The sequence below is a fragment of the Salmo salar genome, chromosome ssa19 (genome assembly GCF_905237065.1).
Source record: "Salmo salar chromosome ssa19, Ssal_v3.1, whole genome shotgun sequence".
Lineage (NCBI taxonomy): Eukaryota > Metazoa > Chordata > Actinopteri > Salmoniformes > Salmonidae > Salmo > Salmo salar.
The window spans coordinates 56,684,233-56,708,369 of record NC_059460.1 but is presented as its reverse complement, the minus strand read 5'-3'; the positions used below and the strand labels follow the sequence as shown (position 1 = coordinate 56,708,369).

The 24,137-nt window shown below is 41.5% G+C and overlaps 1 protein-coding gene across 1 annotated transcript; it reads right to left on the bottom strand.

The window, feature by feature from the left end:
• On the bottom strand, positions 1 to 21,899 carry LOC106579380 (vesicular glutamate transporter 1-like). Its single transcript, XM_014159222.2, has 13 exons — positions 20,966 to 21,899; positions 9,698 to 9,950; positions 8,125 to 8,243; positions 7,619 to 7,733; positions 7,175 to 7,262; positions 6,771 to 6,857; positions 5,941 to 6,083; positions 4,873 to 5,022; positions 4,485 to 4,617; positions 3,626 to 3,736; positions 1,558 to 1,685; positions 1,122 to 1,191; positions 1 to 721 (listed from the first exon to the last, which is right to left on the bottom strand). The coding sequence occupies exons 1-13, from the start codon at positions 21,025 to 21,027 to the stop codon at positions 435 to 437; spliced, it is 1,746 nt and encodes a 581-aa protein (XP_014014697.1). The 5' UTR covers positions 21,028 to 21,899; the 3' UTR covers positions 1 to 434.
• Positions 21,900 to 24,137: the final 2,238 nt, after the last annotated feature.

Here is a 24,137-nt window from a genome sequence, read left to right as displayed (position 1 = left end):
AGTGCTTCGACAAAGTACTGGGTAAAGGGTCTGAATACATATAAATGTGATATCAGTTTTTTCTTTGAAATAAAAAATAAAAACCTGTTTTTGCTAAGTCATTATGGGTTATTGTGTGTAGATTAACGAGGGGAAAAAGCGATTGAATCCATTTTAAAATAAGGCTGTAACATAACAAAATGTGGAAAAAGTCAAGGGATCTGAATACTTTCCGAAAGCACTGTACAGATGCTTAGTACATGGCTCATCCTCTTTCCGCTGTTGTACAATCTTTTTCAGTTCTCCGTAAATAATACTTTGGTCCTCCCCTTCTTCCGCTCCTCACCCTCATCCCAACCACCCACCCCACCTCTTTCCAAGTTCCTGTGCCAAAAGGAAACTATCTACTCTTTCTGTCTTCTACCCCACTCTGTAACTCCTACCTGTAAGTCCCTCTATGTTAGCTCCCTGTCTTCCTCTCCTCTGTACAGGTAGCTATTGGTTCCTGGTGGTTGTACTAACTCCTCAGTCTTATCCCAGTCCGAGACCCAGGTTCCTGCACCTCCTCCTCCTCCGTTGGGATCCTGAGCTTGGATCGTTGCTCCGTAGCCTCCTTCTCCGCTAGTACGGTACAACTCCTCCGTCTCATTGGCCAGCTCATCCTCATCCAGAATTCCACACTTCTCATCGCTAAGTTGCTCGGGCTCTGCCCACCACTGTTTTTCTCCGGAGGCAAAAAGTCCTAGAATACAAAAGACAAATGAAATCATTCCTCCCAAAACTATACTGACTTTGACTTGGATCTAGATTATACAGTTCAACTCTAAAGGGTTGCATGCCTTGTTAAATAAAGGTTAAATAAAAATAAATGAATACAAATTAACATAGTAAATAAAAAAATTGGGACCAAAATGTATTATATGTTAACATTAGGACAATATGGAATACAATCGTGCAAGAGCGAATATCAATACAATAATACATGTTTGATTTTCAATGAATAATCTAGCTTGCTCGTCATACAATTAAAACACATTCATTTACTTCAGGGTCAATTCAAACAATTGTTGCATCATTATACAGCTTCATTATGATGTGCGACGATAGGGTAGGGGGGAAAAGAAAACAGACAGAATACATACCATAGAATATAACACCGCCGTAATGAACGAGTGCAGCGATGAGAAACACATACTGCCACTCTTCCCGCGTCTAAGGCGAGAGAGGGAGGGAGAAAGATAAAGAGGAGTTTTATTGTCACGTGCAGAAGTACAGTGAAATACCTAATGTGATTGATAGGCGGCGGGATAAAGAGTGAGAGAGTGTTTGTGTGTGTGTGTGTGTGTGTGTGTGAGGGAGAGAGAAAATACAAAGAGAATGAATGGGAGTGAGAGAAATAAACTAAAACAAGTGATAAAAGAGGGATGAATATTGAGTAAGAATGTGTATCTATTATCCCTCCAAGAGTCACTTGCTGTATTATGATAGATAATGATTTATATGATGTGTGATAGTTAGTAATGGGTATGCAGTAGGCAGTGTGCTGTATGGTGTAGTGTAGAAGCAGTCATTTTGTACCTTATGTTTGGTCATGGCACCAACAATGAGCGGGCACACCATGCCAGACAGAGTGCCCACCCCGTTGGAGATGCCCATGAGGATACTGGCATAGCGGGGAGCAATGTCCAGGTGGTTCACATTGAAGCCTAATGGGGAAACAGAGAGAAAGGTCACCAATAAATTGTTGTTGTTGTTATTGTTGTTGTTGTTGTGCCGACACAGACCATCAACTTTCAAGAAGTATGATAGAATAGTAGCCAAACTCTACAGTATGTCAGATAGCAAAGACAATCCCCTAAATAACTGAGCTTGAGAGATTATGCAATTCTCTATGGACAATTCAAGGTTAGCTGTTCTGCTGACAGAGCTTATCCGTTTCTGTGAGGAGCTGGAGTGAACTCTTTGATCTGTTGTGTGAGAAACCTGCCAAAACATGTCTTGAGGAAAGAATAACAGAAGACTGAGAGGTAAGAGAACTATGTGGACACCTCTTCAAATTAGTGGATTTCACTATTTCAAATGTAAATGTAAATAGACAAACGTTGGCCGTAGAATGGCCCGTACTGAAGGGCTCAGTGACCTTCAATGTGGCGCCTTCATAGGATGCCACCTTTCCAAAAAGTCAGTTTGTCAAATTTCTGCCATGCTAGCGCTGCCCCGGTCAACTGTAAGTGCTGTTATTGTGAAGTGGAAACGTCTAGGAGCGACAACGGCTCAGCCGCAAAGTGGTAGGCCACACAAGCTCACAGAACGGAACTGCTGAGTTCAGAAGCACGTAACGCGTAAAAATTATCTGTCCTCGGTTGCAACACTCACTACCGAGTTCCAAACTGCCTCTGGAAGCAACGTCAGCACAATAACTGTTCTTTTTGAAATTGGTTTCCATGGTCGAGCAGCCGCACAGTAGCCTAAGATCACCATACGCAATGCCAAGCGTCGGCTGGAGTGGTGTAAAGCTCGCCACCATTGGACTCTTGAGCAGTGGAAACGCATTCTCTGGAGTGATGAATCACGCTTCACCATCGGCAGTCCGACGGACTAATCTGGGTTTGGCGGATACCAGGAGAACGCCACCTGACCCAATGCATAGTGCCAACTGTAAAGTTTGGTGGAGGAGGAATAATGGTCTGTGGCTGTTTTTCATGGTTTGGGCTAGGCCCCTTAGTTCCAGTAAAAGGGAAATCTTTTTAATTATTATTATTTTATTTTTTTTACCCCTTTTTCTCCCCAATTTTGTGGTATCCAATTGGTAGTTACAGTCTTGTCTCATCGCTGCAACTCCCGTACGGACTCGGGAGAGGCGAAACACAACCCAACCAAGCCGCACTGCTTCTTGATACAATGCCCACTTAACCCGGAAGCCAGCCACACCAATGTGTCGGAAGAAACACTGTACACCTGGCAACCGTGTCAGCGTGCACTGCACCTGGCCCACCACAGGAGTCACTAGTGCGCGATGGGACAAGGACATCCCAGCTGACCAAACCCTCCCCTAACCCGGACGACGCTGGGTCAATTGTGCGCCGCCCCATGGGTCTCCCGGTCGCGGCCGGCTGCGACAGAGCCTAGTAAAGGGAAATCTTAACACTACAGCATACAATAACATTGTAGACAATTCTGTGCTTCCAACAAAGTGGCAAGAATTTTGGGAAGGCCCTTCCTGTTTCAGCATGACAATGCCCCTGTGCACAAAGTGAGGTCCATACAGAAATGGTTTGTCGAGATTGTTGTGGAAGAACTTGACTGGCCTGCACACAGCCCTGACCTCAACCCCATCGAACACCTTTGGGATGAATTGGAACGCCGACTGTGAGCCAGGCCTAATCACCCAACATCAGTGCCCAACATCACTAATGCTCTTGTGGCTGATGGAAGTCCCCGCAGCAATGTTCCAACATCTAGTGGAAGCCTTCCCAGAAGAGTGGAGGCTGTTTTAGCAGCAAAAGGGGGATCAACTCCATACTAATGCCCATGATTTTGGAAGGAGATGTTTGACAAGCAGGTGTCTACATACTTTTGTATGTAGTGTATATGAGTAGTGTAGTGCATATGAGAGATATGTAAAAGATAACAACCCAAGTCTCACCTGAAATAGCGAACCCACTGAAGCCCACAGCCAGAACCAAAAAGGTGATAGCCACCACTTTCGTATGAGAAAACCCGACCACTAGCAACAGGGTGGCTTCCATTCCGAAACCTATCACGAGAAAGTTAAGACACATAAACAAATATGGAGGAAGTCAAGAATCAAGGTAGCATTCTTTGAATACTCAGGTAAATGAACAGGGATAAAACAGCACACAAAGACAGTGGTGAAACTTGATAGAGGATATTCTTCTTTAAGAATTTTTTTTCTTTTGTTTCCTTCTAGTTAAAAGGTATTGAGGGCAGTCTGCCCGAAGTGTGGCTCTACGTGGTTCAGCTTCCCACAGTGATATAGATATGTATACGCTTCTCATTACCCTCACTCCTGTATTCTCTGCAGTTCAAAAATAGTCTACCTTGGCAAGCAATGCTGCGTTACTGTAAGTCATAATTTGCCTTCTGCAGTGATCGTTTCCTCACGCACCGACCGGACACCATGGTTACCACAAAACGAGGTGTTGTATTTTCCAAGTAAATATCTCTCTCTTACATTTTTTGGTGAAACTTTTTTTACCTTCTATTTTTCCTTCTAGCTGAGTAGTTTTGTTCATGTACAAGTAGTCTTTGGTTATATATGACAAAACTGGCACGAGCTGTCAATGAATGGCTGATACGAACAAACCAATAATCTTTCACGGTTCTTAAAAAGCAACACTTGATAGCTAATCACTAAATCAAAGACATGTCTTGCCCTGGCGCCAGCTTCTGTCGCCTGCTTCTGCTTTTTCCTTCCTCCTCTTTCCTTCCTCCTCTTTCCTTTCTCCTCTTTTCCACCTTCTCTTTTCACCCTCCCCTCTTACCTCCGCAGTTCATCATCTTCCGGACGTTGGTGGTGCTCATGATTTTGTTTGTGCGCAGGTAGTCAGCCAGCTGGCCACCGATCGGCACGATGATGGTCATCACTAGATGGGGGAGAGCCGACACCAAGCCCACCTGGGATGAGAGGTGTAGGGGTGGATAGGAGTTGGCCAGAGGGTGGAGGATATTTTTTAGTACTGTACAACAAATAAAACCAGACTCAGAGGAGCATAACAGTGCTTGTTAGTAGGCCTCATAAGAAAAGCTAAAAAGGCCATTTGTGTACCCCGGGATCACACAACCCTGGGTTCACATAGGGCCACATAAACCTGCACCAGAACAGTACTAGCTCTAGGCCAGATTTACATGGATATTCCTTGTCTTAGTCACCTTGCTGATCTCAAACCCAAACACTTCTTCAAAATATGCAGGTTGGCTGATGAGGAGCAAGTAGAAGGTCCAGCTTCTACAGAAATTGGCCACGATGATGGCGTAGACTGGCATCGAAGTGAAAAAGGCTCTCCAAGGCGTGTTCCATTTCTAGAAGGACCAGAAAACATTCAATTTACAGTAAGGAGGCAGGCAATAGTGCATGGTAAAATACAAATAAAACATTGAGTAGATACTGGACAGAATACCGAATACAAGATACCGACATTAGAATACAAGATACCGACATTAAAAACTTTCGGGAATTATGACCAAATCATTCTAAAGTATCTAAAATGTATTGTGTATCTCAACAAAGTCACTTACAGATGAGTTGTAAATGATGTGAGAAAAATGCTACTATTCATATGTAGGATCTTAATTTTGAGCCAGTTTGCTACAGCAGGAAAATGATCCTGCAGCAACGGGAAATGTGAATTATTATGTGGTCTATAATCAATGTACATTTTTTGTAAGGGTTGATATATCTTTTGTTAGGGCAAATCAAGTCTGACATTTTAAAGTGGAAATTACAAACTTTAGAATCCTTTTTAAACATTGAATACTCTACAAGCTTGCATTTTCTGTTGTGCAGGAAAATATTTCTCAGCAACAAAAGAGTGATCAACCAAAGCACCGATTGCTGTCATACTTTGTCCATAGATTGCTTACAGGGGTAAGGTGACCAACGTGTCATTTTGTAATTTGAGTGTACTATCACTTTACAGCTTTTGTAACAGCCATCACATTGAGACCAGGGTTGATCGCGATCATCTTATCATGATTCCGTTGTGTGTTCTAAAAGACACCATATCCCCTATATAGTGCACTACTTTTGGTCATAGCATGCCACTTCAGATGAAGACACTGTTAAAAACAAATATTAGTTCAAAGGCTCAAAACCCCTAAATCACATCGTCAGAACACAACAACGAGGGGCCATGAAAAGTGGATCTGCAGAGGAAGTGAAACAAAGTGATGTTTAGCTTAGAAGCGAGTTAGTGGATAGAGGAATTGGTGTAGACTAACCGTAACAGGTGTAGAGTTAGCGGCTGACATTCCGATAGCCTCCTCAATGTATTTCCGCTCCTGTTCTGTGATGGTGGGGTGGGCTGCCGGGCTCTCGTACGACACCAGGATCCAAAAGAGATACCAGAAGATCCCAAAGCTGCCTGGGAGTTGGAAGGTAGAGTGGAACGAGTGGTGAGAAAAGAGTAAGAATAGAGAAAATGTGGTTTCTTAAAGCTTGGACAGACTGAGGGTCAGAGCTACAGTGCATACGTTTCACAACCAGTTCATAAGCCTTTGTAGCATTTGCATACTTGAACTGAACTGAAGGATTGTTCACTTTTGCACCGCTAACCGATACAATCCATTTCCAATAGCATTGCTACATTCTCCAAAAATGCTAGCCAGGAGATTCTGGACTTTGCTAAATAACCAGCTAACCAGGGTTGTTGTCAGTTCCATTTCAATTCAGGAAGTGCACTAAAATTCAAATTCTCTTCAATGCTTTTCAATAAGGAAAATTTGAATATAAATTGGAGTTTGGTCCACATTTTGAATTGACTGGAGTTTAAATGGAATTGACCCCAACCCTGCAGCAAACTTTTAATCTGAGCCAGTTTGCTAAAGAAGGAATATAATCCTGCAGCAAGAGGAAATTTGTATTATTATGAGGGTTATAATTAATGGACATTTTTGTAGGGGTTGATAGATGTTTTTGTAAGGGAAAATCAATTCAAATTTCAAAGTGAAACTTCAGAAGCCTTTTTAAACCTTAAATACACTACAAGTTTAAAATGTCCTGCATTGCAGGAAAGTTCTCCTGCAATGGGGTGATAGAAGAGGTTACTAACCATAGACATAGAAGACAGACGACCACCCTGAGTACTGGACTAGCACTCCAGCCAGTGGCATGGCTATCACGGCTCCTGCATAGGACCCTGAGATACACAGGCAGACACACTCAAACATGAGGGAGACAGAATGGTCAGTCATATGGAAGTGCACATCGACAAACACCATTGCTTTGGAACTAGAACTACTATCTTGAGCAATCCTAGCATGATTATTAATGATTACAATGGTAGAAATAGTCACAGTAGATGTTGAGATTGTTCCAGTCATGTAAGAGTATGGAGAATTACATCATCACAATAAGTTATATTTATTGTAGTAGAGAGCACAACTGTGACCCTTGTAGTGTCCAAACAAAGGCAGGGGAGACAGAGAGGATGACAGAAGAGCAAGATGACCTCACCACAAAAGGCTGTCGTGGCCAATCGACTTCTTTCAAGAGGTGGGGCCCATTTTGCCCAGATGCCGTGGCACGCTGGGTATGAAACACCCTGCGAGAGAAAGAATTACAGTTAAGGGACCAGGAAATTTACATATTTGCAGTTATACTGAAAGGTTACTGACAACTGGTTGTTTTTTCTATGGTGAACTGGCCACTGACCATGTCATACTCTATGATGTTTTCTTTCTAACATGAGAATCTCCTAAAATACATGACATCACTTCCTGGTGTAACTCTTTCTCTCATGGGGTGTTTCAGGTGAAATGCACTCTACACGAGAAATAAAACCTTCTCGTCATGTATGACACATGGCCAGTGACCAGTTCACCATAGAGAAAACAATCAGTTGTCAGCATAGTGAACTCTGATGTATGCTAGGGAAAGCCATGGAATATAGCCAAGCACCTCCACGAGTCCTTGACATATCCTGACAAGGATAACACAGGCAATGTGAGTTCGTGCTGCCGAAGGGATCAACATATTCAGGCATGAGGTGGCCACTATGGCAAAGCCAAAGACTCTGCGTGGTAGAGGAGAAAAAAGAGGGAATAGAATCAGATATGTACCTACACTCTTAGAAAAAAAAGGTGCTATCTAGAACCTAAAAGGGTCCTTTGGCTGTACCAATAGGAGAACCCTTTGAAGAACCCTTATTGGATCCAGGTAGAACCCTTTTAGTTCCAGGTAAAAACCCTTTTGGGTTTCATGTAGAACCCTTTCCACAGAGGGTTCTACATGGAACCCAAAAGTGTTATACCTGAAACCAAAAAGGGTTCTACCTGGAACCAAAAAGGGTTCTCTTATGGAGACAGCCAAAGAACCCTTTTGGAACCCTTTTTTCTATGAGTGTACAGTAATAGTTATTGAAATATTCACAGCATATTATTCACATATAAGTATAAGCAGCTGACCTGTTGGCTGCAAATTTTTGACAGATGAATCCCCCGGGTATTTGGGTTACTATGTATCCCCAGAAAAATGACCCATGGATCATTCCAACCGTTTCTGGTTCCCAGTTGAACTGAGCTTTCTATAGAGAGATGGAGAGAGTGAGGAAAAAAAACGAAAGGAGAGTTCAAGGCAAAGAAATGGGAAAGAAGAAAATACATGTGAGATAAACCAAAGTAGGCGACCCTTACTACCACCCTTCAATGGTAATCATTAATCAAAGCCTTATCAACCCAATAAAAGACAAAGTTGACAATCAAACTATTCAATTGCGATTAGATGAACCTAACAACTTTGAGAGCCACCACGTTTGCACTAGCTGTAACAATCCTCTTTTAGCTAGTGCAACATGGCATGCGTCTTGTGTTTGCTGGTCAATAAGGTCATTATCATTATCCCTTTAGGAGAAGGAGGTAAAGCCAAACCAACCAGATTGGTCCAACTCTCTGACTCTTTGAGAGCATACAATACCATCACTGACAATAGAGATTCAGTCTCCCAAAAAGTCACACATATCACTCATGGAAACAAAGGTGCTACCTAGAACCATAAAGGGTTCTTTGGCTTGTCCCTGTAGGAGAACCATTTTTGGTTTCTGGGAGAACGTTTCATCCAACAAAGAACACTCAAGCGATGGAAAAGGTTCCATGAATACTGAACAAAAATATAAACACAACATGTGAAGTGTCGGTCCCAGTTTCATAAGCTGAAATAAAAGATCCCAGAAATGTTCCATACGTATAAAAAGTGAATTTCTTTCAAATGTTGTGCACAAATATGTTTACATCTCTGCTAGTGAGCATTTATCCTTCGCCAAGATAATCCATCCACCTGAAAAGTGTGTCATATCAAGAAGCTGATTAAACAGCATGATCATTACACAGGTGCACCTTGTGCTGGGGACAATAAAGGCTACTCTAAAATGTGCAGTTTTGTCACACAACACAATGCCACAGATGTCTCAAGTTTTGAGGGAGCATGCAATTGGCATGCTGACTACTGGAATGTCCACTAGAGCTGTTGCCAGAGAACTGAATGTTCAATTCTCTACCATAAGCTGCCTCCAACATCGTTTGAGAGAATTTGTCAGTACGTCCAGCCGGCCTCACAACCGCAGACTACGTGTAACCACGCCAGCCCAGGGCCACCACATCCGGCTTCGTCACCTGTGGGATCGTCTGAGACCAGCCACCTGGACAGCTGATGAAATTGAGGAGTATTTATGTCTATAATAAAGCCCTTTTTTGGGGAAAAACTCATTCTGATTGGCTGGGCCTGGCTCCCCAGTGGGTGGGCCTATTCCCTCCCAGGCCCAACCATGGCTGCGCCCCTTCCCAGTCATGTGAAATCCATAGCTTAGGGCCTAATAAATGTATTTCAATTGACTGATTTCCTTATATGAACTATAACTCAGTAAAATGGTTGAAATTGTTGCATGTTGCATTTATATTTTTGTTCAGTATAGAACACTACCCGTCCTCAAATAACCCTTTTACAACCCTTTTTTTACTGTATATCTCTGACTCTTGGACTCACCACAAGGATTGGCTTGTCGCCCTTGTAGATGGTTTGGTTGTTGACCATGCTGACGATGGCCACGCCCAAGTTGCATCGGATGCCGAAAGAGATGCAGAAGCCCAGGCCGGAAAGGATGGCGATGATGTAGCGCCGTGGCAGGCCGAAGCAGGTGCAGTCCACCACGGGCATCTCCTTCTCCTCCACGATAACCGCCTGGCCCTCATTGGTGAGCTCGATGGTCTCACCATTTTCCTGCCGCTTCTCTAGGATTCTGAGAACAAAGAGGAGAGAATATATACTGTATATATAGAGACAGTTGGCTTGTGACTTACAGCGACAGCTGTAACATACAGACGGCAAAGAGACATGATTCAGCAACATTTCACGGTCGAGAATTTTGTTGATATTAATTGAAAGTATTTGGAGACATACGTTACATTTACAAGTAACTGCCAAAATAAAGGAAACACCTACACAAAATGTCTTAATAGGGCATTGGGGCACCACGAGTCGCCAAAGCAGCTTCAATATGCCTTTGCATAGATTCCATAAGTGTCTGGCACTCTATTGGAGGGATGCGGCACCATTCTTCCACGAAAAAGTCCATAATTTGGTGTCTCAGGCACCGCTCCTGGGTTGAGATCTGGTGAATGAGACAACCATGGCATATGGTTTCCATCGTTTTCATGCTCATCAAACCATTCAATGACCACTCGTGCCCTGTTGATGGGGCCATTATCATCCTAAGTGAGCACAGCCATAGTAGCCAAAATAATGGGCAACTGGGGCTGCCCAGCATGTTTATACATGGCATGATAGTTAATTAGTTAGGAATTGCTCAGAAACCACACCTGTGTGGAAGCACCTGCTTTCATTGTACTTTGTACCCTAATTTACTCAAGTGTTTCCTTTATTTTGGCAGTTACCTGCATGTTCTTGTTAGCATCAGTCTGAGGTATGATTGTGTAGGTTGTGTGTGTGTGTGTGTGTGTGTCTTCCATGCAGTAGTTATGCAAGTTATTTTGCATGGTATTAAACGTCCATGAGGGTGTATTCATTGCTAATGTATTTTAATGGCTATGCTTGACAACACAAACATATTTCCATTGTGGAAAAATCAAGACTCTTCCAAGACTGAGACTTTCCTTCCTGTAAACCACCTCTGGGCACTTCAATGGCACCTTGGCCAAGCCCTGGCTTGCAGTGATTATTATTATTTTTTCTGATATATTTTTGGCTGACATGACCAGTCTGACAGGCCTTGGCTGGCAGGCTGTGGTACAGTAGAGCTAAAACCATGAGGTGAAAACAGATCTCAAGCCCCACCCCGCTCTCTCCTGCTCTCTCCCGACTCATCCAGCTCACTGAGCAAACATGCTAACGACCTGTGCCAGCCTCCAGTCTGGGAAACATCAAATATGTATTCAGCCGAGGCACATCATCCATTAAGCATGAGATCTGCCCGGCCCCAGTGCGAGGCTGTACCTCTGCTGCAAGGCCAGGGAATATGGGGAGATGTGGGGGAGACTGAGGTTTCACATGCTCCTGCTTTATTTACATTCTGGTCATAAGTTTTTAATGCTCAAGTGATTAGAGGGAAGGAGAGCCATTGGTTAAGAGCAGACTGTAGGAAGAGGTAGAACACTAAACTGTCAATCAGTCAGTGGTGAAGCCAGTATTGTTTGAACTGCAAAGTTGACCGTTTCTCGTCTGAGGAATCAGACTATTTGTTTTGTATATATTTTAGCTAGTTGGGTATAGTTTTTAGGAATGGTAAAAAAAATGGGTACCGCCTTGAACCACACTGTGATTTGATATGTTATACTTCTTTTTGCCCAGACCTTTTCATCCCTCCAAAATCTCACTTTTGTCATTTTACAGACGTTTCAGAAACAACGTAATATGAAGTGAAAGGAGGAAACTGCTATTTAAGGTAAAAAGCTTCACAGAAAACAGGGAAATGTGATGCTTAGACGGGATGTCTCACAAATATAATCCCTGAAATTGGTACAGAAGACATTTTTTAATACATTTGTCCATATCAAGACAAAAGTATTTATCATACTGGGTCAATGCTCTGATATCCTTACCTACCAGAAACTTGACCAGAATTTCAAAACCACCAGGGCAATATCTACTGAGACAGACTACCCAGAGCCAGTCAAACCCATGATCAATCAAGCTAGGGTAATCTACTGACAGTGTCACCAAAGAAGTATGTAGACCAATGTCACAATGTCATAGCGATTTGTCACACAGCAGCACTGTCACTGGGCACAAGGTGTGTGTCCGTCACCCCATCAACATGCAAGGCCATTTTAGAAGGTGAACTTCCTATGTGGAGGCTTGAGAATGATGCGAGGGTAAAATAGACATGTCCTCTATTACACCTTTGAGAGCAAACTTTATACCATATTTGGCATCAAATTATAGTTCACAAACTGTGCATTGCGGCAAGTCAAAAACTGCTGTGGTATGCGGAACCTGTGTACGCCAACACATGTGAGGAAGCAACATCTACACAACGGGGGCCACTACGGTAGCCTGGCTGACGCGTCCCACGTGACTTACATCGAGGGAGAGTTGTGACACGCTGGTCTGGACCGGAAGCCGTTTGATAATGCAATAGTCGCTCAGAAATTGAGGGGACGTATTGATTAGTTCTCTCAAATGTTTTTTTTATTTTATCTTGGGGGGTTGAGACCTCTTGTTGTTTGGATTTGAAATTCCAACAGTTGTAATAGAAGGGGACCGCGCTCAGGGGCTGTTCATGGCTGTGCGTGTGGGTTTGAGTGAGAAAGACACGAAGGAGAACAAACCAGTGAAAGCACAGCTGTCACGCCCTGACCATAGATAGCCCTTGGTTCTCTATGGTGTAGTAGGTCAGGGCGTGACGAGGGGGTGTTCTAGTTTAAAATGTCTATGTTGGTGTTTTGGTTTGGTTCCCAATTAGAGGCAGCTGGTAATCATTGCCTCTAATTGGGGATCATATTTAAGTAGCTTTTTTTCCCACCTGTGTCGGTGGGATATTATTTTGTGTTTGCGCATGTGCACCACGTAGTCACGTTTCGTAGTTTGTTTATTGTTTTGCTGAAGTTTCACTTGATATTAAAGATGTGGAACTCTACGTATGCTGCGCCTTGGTCCAGTTCTTACGATAACCGTGACAACAGCACCCTTCATTGCCGACAACATCAAAACAGCCTTTCCAGACTCTGAAGTCAGGAGGACTTTGAATTTGGTATCAGCCAGACTACCACTATGGTGCCTTGACCAATAACAGTTCACACAAGCAATGGCCCCAGCATTCTTCGACAATGATTAAGTATTAATGACTTTCGCTGACGATGAATTATTCATATCTCCTCCTATTTCTGTCTTAGTGGGCCTCTCTCTCTTTCTATTCTTCCTGTCCCTCGTTCATCTTTTTGGTCTCGTCTCTGTCCCTGCCTTCCATCCTCAATTCCCTCTCCTCTCACATTGTCACACCCATCTTGCACGACTGATCTTCCAACACCAATTCCCCTTTCTGCGTCCTGAGAAATCACTCCCTGTCTAAACAGGATCGCATATAGAAGGGCACATCTGTGCAGGTGAAACAATGTCCTTTTGATACCTGTCAGGTGTTTATGAAATGTGTTCAAGGTGAAACGTGCTCAACACTACCGTCTTGCAAATACAGTAGTATTGCAAAAAAAGTGCTAGGAGCCAACTGTCCCATAGTAATGAAGTAGAAGACAGGCCAGTGCTCACTTGATATCATTGCAGCAGATGCACAGATTTTTAAATGCATTTCCTTTTCTGTCTTTTTTCCTCCATGTCTCAACTTCCAGTTGCCTTCGTCTGGCCCCGAGACGTATAGCCCTTTAAACCCTTAGCTCTTCACTAACTCCTTTCCTTTTGACTCTCTAAATAATATCACACAAACCGACAGAATAGTACGTACCTGTGTAGTAAATGTGGATGTCTTTCTGCACAAAACTCTTTGAGACATTACAGGAGAGGAAATGAAATAGAGGTCAATGACTCTGAATACCTGTTCACTGGTTTGTCAAATGAGTATACCAGGTTCTCTCCAACTTAATCTCTTAATTCATTCGTCAAGGACACTGAGGTGAGGACAGTTCAGCATTGCAGTTCAGAGTTCAATCAACAGGTTAAGATGATTGATTGAAGAATCAGTTGTAATGTACGTGAGGAGTAGGACTAGATCTGGGAAGCAACTAAAATGAGTATTATCTTCAAGATACCGTACCACCTGAATATGACACAGACTCTGTTGATATGAGGTTGCAGACTTCTGAATACACAAGGGAATAGTTAAGTCAATAGTTGAGAAAATGTGAAATGGCATAGGAAAACCTTTCAACACAGAGTGAAAAGTCATCTGAGGGCAATGGGACTCTCTCTTGAATAATACAATCATAGATTTAGGAATTCAAATACATCTCTTTGAATACAATTACCAAACATCTTATTCTCTCAACAATCCACAAACTGTACTGGGCCAAAATGAGCTTCAGAAACATTCAGCAATTTTTTATTTGGTTAATGATAACTTAGGTCTAAACTCACGATAGATGGCTGAATGGTGACTGATAATATTTTGTGAAAATGACATGACATCACATGGTCAAAAACACTGGCTACTTCCCACTTGGCACAGACATCAATTCAACATCTATTCCACGTTGGTTCACCCGAATTTAATTGAAATGACGTGGAAACAACTTTGATTCAACCAGTGTGTGTGCCCAGTGGGTTGTGTTAATAAGACAAACTATACCGCAGACACAAGTTAATCCGCAGAAAATGGCCCAGAGTATTATCACCATGTGGGCAAGGGACTCAGCCTTAAGAATTTGAATTGCATTCAGCCGCTAAATGTGATATTGTTAAGACCCCAATGCTTGACAAAACAGTTGGATCTAACTATATACTCTCTACCTTGGGGACAATGTCAACCAAATGTCATTATGCAACTGTTTATACAATGTTTTGTAAATGACGAATTATGACATGATTGGTTATATCAAATTAGGGGCACTGCACTTGAGTTGTTATTTTACTACAAGATGAGACACTCTCTCATCCTTTCTAAAAGTTCTAAAAACAAAGATACTGTAGTTTACATTTACATTTAAGTCATTTAGCAGATGCTCTTATCCAGAGCGACTTACAAATTGGTGGATTCACCTTATGATATCCAGTGGAACAACCACTTTACAATAGTGCATCTAAATATTTTAAGGGGGGGGGTTAGAAGGATTACTTTATCCTATCCTAGGTATTCCTTAAAGAGGTGGGGTTTCAGGTGTCTCCGGAAGGTGGTGATTCTACGCTATAGCCTCCATTTAATGCCACCTCTTTGTGTTTCAAACTTGCAGAGAGCAATGTCACGTTAAAGGAAAATTCCTCCCAAAAACGATCTTTTGGTATTTGTTTCATTAGTCCATGGTTGACATAGCCTAAAATGTTTTGTTTGTCAGCACTCAAGTTTTCAAGATACAGCATGTAAACTTTCAAAATACAGACATCATCACTGTATGATGCATTTTGCATCATATAAAAAATACATCAAACTGGATGATTTCTGTATTTTGAAAGTTACATATATTGAAAACTTGATTGCTGACAGTCAAAACATTTTGGGACTTTTTCCTTTAAAGCCAAATTATTTTTGCTACAACATTTACAACATAATTCTTAGTCTTTTCCACACACAGTACAATCAAAATGAATTGAATGAGTCTGGCAACCTAAAACATATACGTATAAGGAGAACTATTGCTATGGCGTAGTAAATGTCACATAAATGCACACATAACAACTTCAACTTTATATTGATATGCATATGCTCGTTACACTAGCCACAAACCAACACCTCTGGGAAACACCTCCGCCACGCACGTGCTGAGGAAGTGAGGGTTTACCAGACACTATCGCCTACAGTAATCCTGAGTGTAAATGCTTTTGGGGGAGGGGAAGGGACAATGACGAGTTATCGAACGGGGCGAACCTGGAGAGGTGTAGGCTACTGAAAGAAAGAGAGAGCGAAATTGTAAATACAACCCATATTTATGTTGATTTATTTTCCCTTTTGTACTTCAAGTATTTGCACATTGTTACAACACTGTACATAGCCAAAATATGACATTTCAAATGTCTCTATTCCTTTGAAACTTTTTTTAAGTGTACTGTTTAGACCTACTGTTCATTGCTGATTGTTTATTTCACTTTTGTTAATTATCTATTTCATTTGCTTTGGCAATGTAAACATGTCTCCCATGCCAATAAAGCCCTTTGAATTGAATTGAAGTGAGAGAGAGAGGGGTATATGGTGATTGGGATTTATGTGGGCCAACAGCTTGGAGGGGGAGGGTTATTTCGGGAGAGGATTTGTGTGTTTAGACGCATCTTCAAATCCTGAGAAAAAGAGAGACCGCAAACTCTTTGCCCTCCGATATCCATCCAATGTTTCTGAAGATTCATCATACCTTTTCTTGCATCGTGGGCGCGCCAAACAAACAATATGTTCCCTTATGAAAGATGTGTCTTTCACATTTCTTGAGCAGAGTAGCCAGCTCTCGCAAGTGGTCACACTGCATCTCACTAGGCAAATTAGCTGCTGGTCTAACTTTCATTTCATGTAGGCCTAGGCCAATTCCAAATGCTTTTTTTTGTATTTAGATTTTATTTAACCTTTATTTAACTAGGCAAGTCAGTTAAGAACAAATTCTTATTTACAATGACGGCCTACTTCTACAATGTGACAGTACTTAGCTGACCAGCTGGACACAATAGGCTATACACTGGGTGGACAAAACATTAGGAACACCGTGCCTTTTTAAGTGCCTTTGAACAGGGTATGGTAGGAGGTGCCAGGCGCACTGGTTTAATTGTGTCAAGAACTGCGACGCTGCTGTTTTTTTTTTTACACTCAACAGTTTCCTGTGTGTTTTAAGAATGGTCCACCACCAAAGGACATCCAGCCAACTTGAAACCCTGTGCAAAGCTTTCGACACCTTGAAGAGTCAAATGCCCCAACGAATTGAGGCTGTTCTGAGGGCAAAAGGGGGTGCAACTCAATATTTGGAAGGTGTTCCTTATGTTTTGTACACTCAGTGCATACCATTCTTTTGCACACAAAAAAACCTAAAATGCATACAAACTCTGGGAACAAAGCCACATAGAGATCAGCTTAGCTTGTTGTACATGTTGTTGTATATAGCCTCGTTATTGTATTTTATTGTGTTACTTTTTTTTTTACTTTAGTATTATTTAGTAAATATTTTTAGAACGTTTTTTTAAAACTGCATTGTTGGTTAAGGGCTTGTCAGTAAGCATTTCTATGGTAAGGTCAACACCTGTTGTATTAAGCGCATGTGACAAATCAAATTTGATTTGATTTGTTATCATGTCATTACAGTAAAATAACCGTGATTATTGGGGGGTAAAATATGAACCAAGCATAAACTTAGATGAAACTTTATGTCTCCTCCTTCATAAAGTTCTAAAAACGAAGACACAGTAGTTCTAGGCTATAGCCTCCATTTAATGACATCTCTTTATGTTTGAAACTTGCAGAGAGCAATTCGACTGGGCACACCACGTCATTTCAACGTGGATAATTGGATAATATTTTGTTGAGACGTTGATCAATGAGATTGCAACCTATATTCAACCACTTAAAAAGACAGCCAAAAGTTAGTTGAATTTCCAATGTGTTATCAGTATGCTTTCAACCATCTAAAAGCACAATCAAATTCCAATGGAAAAACAATGTCCGATTTGTCACCCAAATGTCTATCACTGCGCTTTCAACGATTTAAAAGCACAGCAAAGTTCAAATAGGAAAACAGTAATTCTAGGCTATAGCCTCCATTTAATGCCACCTCTTTTGCTCTCTGCAAGTTTCAAACACAAAGAGGTGGCATTAATGGAGGCTATAGCGTAGAACTACAGTATCTTTGTTTTTAGAACTTTTAGAAAGGTGAGAGAGTGTCTCATATTGTAGTTAGACCAGCATGGTCATGGAATAGTCTCCATTCCTCAGAACAAGAATAGACTAACGCGTTTCAGAAGAAAGTTCTTTGTTTCTGGCCATTTTGAGCCTGTAATCGAACCCACAAATGCTGATGCGCCAGATACTCAACTAGTCTAAAGAAGACCTGTTTTTTTGCTTCTTTAATCAGAACAACAGTTTTCAGCTGTGCAAACATAATCGCAAAAGGGTTTTCTAATGATCAATTCGTTTTTTTTAATGAAAAACTTGGATTAGCTAACACAATGTGCCATTGGAACACAGGAGTGATGGTTGCTGATAATGGGCCTCTGTACGCATATGTAGATATTCCATTAAAAATAATCTGTTTCCAGCTACAATAGTCATTTACAACATTGACAATGTCTACACTGCATTTCTGATCTATTTTATTTTATTGGACAAAAAATGTGCTTTTCTTTCAAAAACAAGGACATTTCTAAGTGAACCCAAACTTTTGAACGGTAGTGTATATATATTCACTACATGGCCAAAAGTATGTGGACACCTGCTCGTTGAACATCTCCTTCCAAAATCATGGGCATTAATAAGGAGTTGGTCCTCCCTTTGCCGTTATAACAGCCTCCACTCTTCTGGGAAGGCTTTCCACTAGATGTTGGAACATTGCTGCGGGGACTTTCTTCCATTCAGCCACAAGAGCATTAGTAAGATCGGGCACTGATGTTGGGCGATTAGGCCTGGCTCATAGTCGGCGTTCCAATTCATCCCAAAGGTGTTAGATGGAGTTGAGGTCAGGGTTCTGTGCAGGCCAGTAAGTTCTTCCACACCAATCTCGACAAACCATTTCTGCATGGACCTCGCTTTGTGCATGGGGGCATTGTCATGCTGAAACAGGAAAGGGCCTTCCCCAAACCGTTGCCACAAAGTTGGAAGCACAGAATCGTCTACAATGTCATTGCATGCTGTAGTGCAGGGGTAGGTAATTCCAGTCCTTGAGGGCTTGATTGGTGTTACAGTTTTGCCCCAGCTAACACACCTGACTCCAATAATCACCTAATCATGATCTTCAGTTTAGAATGCAATTTGATTAATCAGCTGTGTTTGCTAGGAATGGAGAAAAAGTGTGACACCAATCAGGCCCTCGATGACTGGAGTTGCCCACCCCTGCTGTAATGTTAAGATTTCCACTCTACTGGAACTAAGGGGCCTAGCCTGAACCATGAAAAACATTCCCAGACCATTATTTATCCTCCACCCAACTTTACATTTGGCACTATGCATTGGGGAAGGTAGCGTTCTCCTAGCATCTGTACAACTCAGATTCGTCCATTGGACTGCCAGATGGGGAAGCGTGATTCCTCACTCCAGAGAATGAGTTTCTGCTACTCCAGAGTCTAATGGAGGTGAGCTTTACAACACTCTAGTCAGCTATTGGCATTGCACATGGTGATCTTGGGCTTGTGTGCAGCTGCTCGGCCATGGAAATGATTGTGCTGACGTTGTTTCAAGAGGCAGTTTGGAACTCGGTAGTGAGTGTTGCAACCGAGGACAGACAATTTTTATGCGCTACGCGCTTCAGCACTCGACGGTCCTGTTCTGTGAGCATGTGTGGCCTACCACTTTGCGGCTCTGCCATTGTTGCTCCTAGCCTTTTCCAACAGCACTTACAGTTGACCGGGGCAGCTCTAGCAGGGCAGAAATTTTACTAACTGACTTGTTGGAAAGGTGGCATCCTATGACGGTGCCACATTGAAAGAAACTGAGCTCTTCAGTACGGGCCATTCTATTTCCAATGTTTGTCAATGGAGATTGCATGGCTGTGTGCTCGATTTTATACACCTGCCATCAACAGGTGTGGCTGAAATAGCCGAATCCACGAATTTGAAGCGGTATGTTCAATGGCTAAGGGGTGTTATTAAGCATGATGCAACTCGGACTGGATACCTTCATTATCCGTGGTATATTGGCCATATACCACAAACCCCTGAGGTGCCTTATTGTTATTTTAAACTGGTTACCAACGTAATTAGAACATGAAAAAGTTTTTGTTTTTTTCATATCCGTCTGATATATTATGGCTTTCAGCCAATCAGCATTCAGGGCTCAAACCATCCCGTTTATAATCATGTTTAGATCATCATGGTCTATCGATATAAAATCATTTACATGTCAAATTAGAAGAAACTAATGTTGGCCTCTTCATCCATCCATCCCATCACAAGCTGACTGAGCTTTGCGCACCTAAGTGAGCTGAGGCTAACTTCTTTATTTAGGTTCGGCCTACAGAAAACGTCCGTGAACTCGAAGATACTGTAGGTTCAAATCTAACCTTTAGGAAACTATTTGAGGTAAGACCTATCTATAGACTTTAGAATGGGCGGAACGGAAACTGTCTCAATTAACAGGTAAAAGTGAGGACATTCCCACATCGATATTAATAGGGCCTGAATTAAGTTAATTACAATTACGTCATTTAGCAGACGCTCTTATTCTAGTTAGCTATATATCAAATCAAATTGTATTCGTCATATGCTTCGGAAACAACAGGTGTAGACTAACAGTGAAATGTTTACTTACGGGTAATTGTTTACTTACGGGTACGAGGTAATTGAGGTAGCTATGTACCTCCTTGCAATGTCCTTGCTCTTACAGTTGACATAGAACAGAAGCTATACATTTACACACGATGGAAATCAAATATTTTCTATTAGAGCAACCATAAACCTTTTTGAAATTAACAATTTAACATGAAAGATAATAAAATAACCCACATTAAAAACAGTTGGCTACTCGTAAAATACATCCATGAACATAAATACAAATGTAGGCTATGCCTATCTTTCATCTTACTCAGTTAGAGTTGCCTCAAATGTAAAAAATGTTGGTTTTACGAAATTGACAGAAAGACCAAATTGATCATTGCAAACAGATGTTTCGTCAGGTCAACCAACCCCGCTCAGGCCTTTGGGTATCTTGATACTCCATAGTCTACAGACACATTTGTCTACCGGCCGGCCCACTGGTTCCTTTTTAGCCAAAGGTGCAGATAAAAGTCATCCCTGATCTTTTACAACGCTTAATAGGCCTAGGCTACTTGAATATACATATATTTAAACTCTATATAAACTCTAAATGTATGCCAGGCGGGATGACAAATGACTATTTTGTAATAAAAAATCAAGACGGTGCTAATCTGGATTTCACGCGATAACAAAGTAGGCTACACAATTTGCACAAATAAGCCACACAGAAAAAGTAATAAAGCTGTTGTTTTAACTTACTTGTGTAATTTTCCGAGGGTCTGGCCCGCGACGATTTTAAACCTTTCTGGTCGTATCTCCATCCTTGCGACTCCAGTCTCCGACCGATTTGCTGTCCGCGTGCACTCCCGCTTGAGCGCGCAGCCCTATTCACTATCACCTTCTCTCTCCGCCCTTAACCTCTCACTCACATACCATCAAACCTTGCTTCCCTTTATCAACTCGCTGGTCCACCCCCTATGCTGGTCCAACTCCTATTTGTGATTATTTTAGCCTAATTCAAAGTGAGCCGTGAGTAGAAATTCAAGATAAAAGAACAAAAACTTCCCATGCCTACATTTTACACAATCGCGATGAGAAAATACGTTGTTTTAGCAGTGTTTAGCAATTAAAAAATAACTTCTCAAAAAAATCAAAATGTGTGACAATGAATGATCGCGCGCTGTTTGGCCGCGAGTGTCACTATCCATGGTGCTGAAACCAGATCACTGACCTCAAGGCTAATCTGCCCGATTGTGTGTAGCGAGAATCTGTCACTTCCTTTCCATAAACCCGGCGTCTTAAGTAGCCTGGCTATTCTCGTACCACACTGAATGACGGGCATTAGATGACTCTATACTGACACACATGTAGCCTACTGGAGAAACAGGTAATTTAGAGCCAGAGTGGTCGCCTGAGATTAGATGTGAGTAAAAGGTATAACCACTATCTTGAGTAAACTCACTTAACTCACTTAAGTAGACATACATACCGTGGCTGTTTGAGTTCTGTTTGTTGCCATAATAACTGTAAGAACACAAACATGGATGCGCTCTGATCCGGCCATATTATCAGTAGTGCTATTAGCTTTTATTTTAGGCTATTTTGTTTTGATTGAATAGATGAAATTACTATTCATATTTTCATTCCTGACATCACTGACATCTTTATCATAAAATAACCTTACAGTACCACAAGTATCACCAGTAGCTAGGTGTTCTAGCACCTACTGACTTGAATATGACATGACATGTAATCTACAGTAGACTACTCATCTATGACCATGGTACTGCAGACCAAAAAAATGCAGTTCTTGAATTTCAGAATTTCCAAAAACCATAGGATCACTGAAAATGCACAGTGTAAACATCAGTTAAAGGTAGAGAGAGAGTCAAGTTTATTTATACGTTCAACAGCAATTTTAGTTAATTACAAATATATATATATATATATATATATGAATGTATGGTGAGTAAAACTCCTACCAATTATCCGGTTCATATGTCGCTAGTCACTGGTAATCTAATATAAGATAATGCTTCTCTCCAGATTTCTAACTGATATGGTCCTGAGAGGGTAAGAGGAGAGAAAGAGGGGAGGGGAGGGCACTACAGCGGGAGGAGGGGCCAGCATGGGTGGTACAGAGATTATGGAGGGGGTGTCAGAGAGGAGAGATCTATTACCAGCCCTCCACACCTCTTTCTTTCTGTTCATCACTCTGACAGAACAGTGGAAAAAAACAGGAGATGCCTCTGGGAGGTCATGGGTCAACCTTTTAGAGAAAGAGAAGGTGACAAAGAGATAAAGAAAGAGGGAAAAACAGAGAAAGAGTACATATTGTCAAAGTGCGGTACATATTGATTGAGAACAAAAATAATAAACTTAAGTAGCCTAGAACTTGCTTCTCTGACGTGACCCACATGGTACAAAGTGAGGGAGAGTTGTGACCCACTGATCTGGAAAGGAGTCCGTTTGTTGGTGCAACATTCATCCAGAAATTGATTGAGCTTCGATTGGTTCTCTCAAAAGTTTTTTTCCTTGGGTTTATGGAGATGTATGCTCAATACAAAAGTATAATCAACTCATTTCAGCTTTGCCACAAAAATGGAAGAGGCAATTACTCAAAAGAGAAAGGAATTAATTGGTTTCTCTGCCTCCAATGAAAAACCATGCATGGCTTAAAATGACTAGCTAGCATAAATCGGAAATTGCATGTTTTACTTAAGGTCGAGAGGTTTGACAACTATTCCGCATAAAATTCTAGATAGTTGGAAACATATTTTTTATTTCCCAATACCATGGCATTGGGTTTATGAACTAATATACAAAACATCACTCCGTTCTTTTCAATTTAAACTATTAGATACAAATTCTCGCCACAAAACGAATGCTCAACATATGGGGCATTGAACAGTCAGCCCTGTGCAGACTCTGCCACAAGGAAACAGAGTCAACAGATACTCTGTTTTGATACTGTCCTTCAGTGGCTTGATTTTGAAGTCATGTCCAGGAGTGGTTCTTAAGTCATAATGTCTGTGTTCATATGGATTTACAAACAGTACTGTTATGATATTTGAAAAACCATGTTCAATCAATGGGAAAATGTATTATACTCTTAGATAAAGTATTTATTTTTTGGGAAATCTCTGTAGAAATGGTACACATAGCAATATTCAAGACCCTCATAAAACATCACAGTAAAATAGAAAGATGTATTGCAAAAGGAAATAGTAAAGCAGTAGTGTACTGGGAAAGATGGGTTATGGGTTGATGGACATCTGAGACATCTGAGTGTTGGAATTAAGATTGGAGTGATTGGTTGATTGGTGATACACTTGGAGTCCAGTACAATTTTTTTTTTTTTACGTCATATATACATATGTAGAATTGTTATGTTTTCCACCAACCAAAAAATATAATGAATAAAAAGGGAATTAAAAAGTGTGCAAGTAATGTTATTTGATAGACTCCAATTCTATCTTCTAATTTCATAGCTGATTTATCCCCTAAAAAATAAGACACATTTTCCCCAACACCAGCCCAGTGGCTATTGATGGGCCAAACCCCCATGTTATCGTTCAAAGTAAAAAAAATTAAAAAAATCTCTCTCACAACACAAGCAGTGGAGCGGCTTCTGTTGTGAAAAGCAACTACGGATGCGGGCTGTCTGCAGTTGTTTTTCAAAACAGAAGACGCCCACTGCTTGTGTTGGGAGAGAGTAAAAATAGAGTTTGAACAAAAACATGCGGGTTTTGGCCACCATACAGAACCAATCAGTCACTTTATTATCGATAACTATCATCAGAAATCACGCGATATGAATCAGACGCGTCTTTCTTTTCCCCAACGCAGTTAAGCCAAAACCACGCCCCGTTATTCAGAGGAGCGTTCTACAACGCTTTGAGCGCTCTCCGGGTCTCCAAGTCCGGAAGTG

Coding starts and splice junctions, on each gene's coding strand:
- LOC106579380 (XM_014159222.2), bottom strand. CDS start 21,027: ATGGAGATACGACCAGAAAGGTTTAAAATCGTCGCGGGCCAGACCCTC. Junction 7,263..7,618: donor TATGTCAAGGACTCGTGGAG/GTGCTTGGCTAT, acceptor TTTCTCTCGCAG/GGTGTTTCATACCCAGCGTG. Junction 722..1,121: donor CGGCGGTGTTATATTCTATG/GTATGTATTCTG, acceptor TTTGTATTCTAG/GACTTTTTGCCTCCGGAGAA.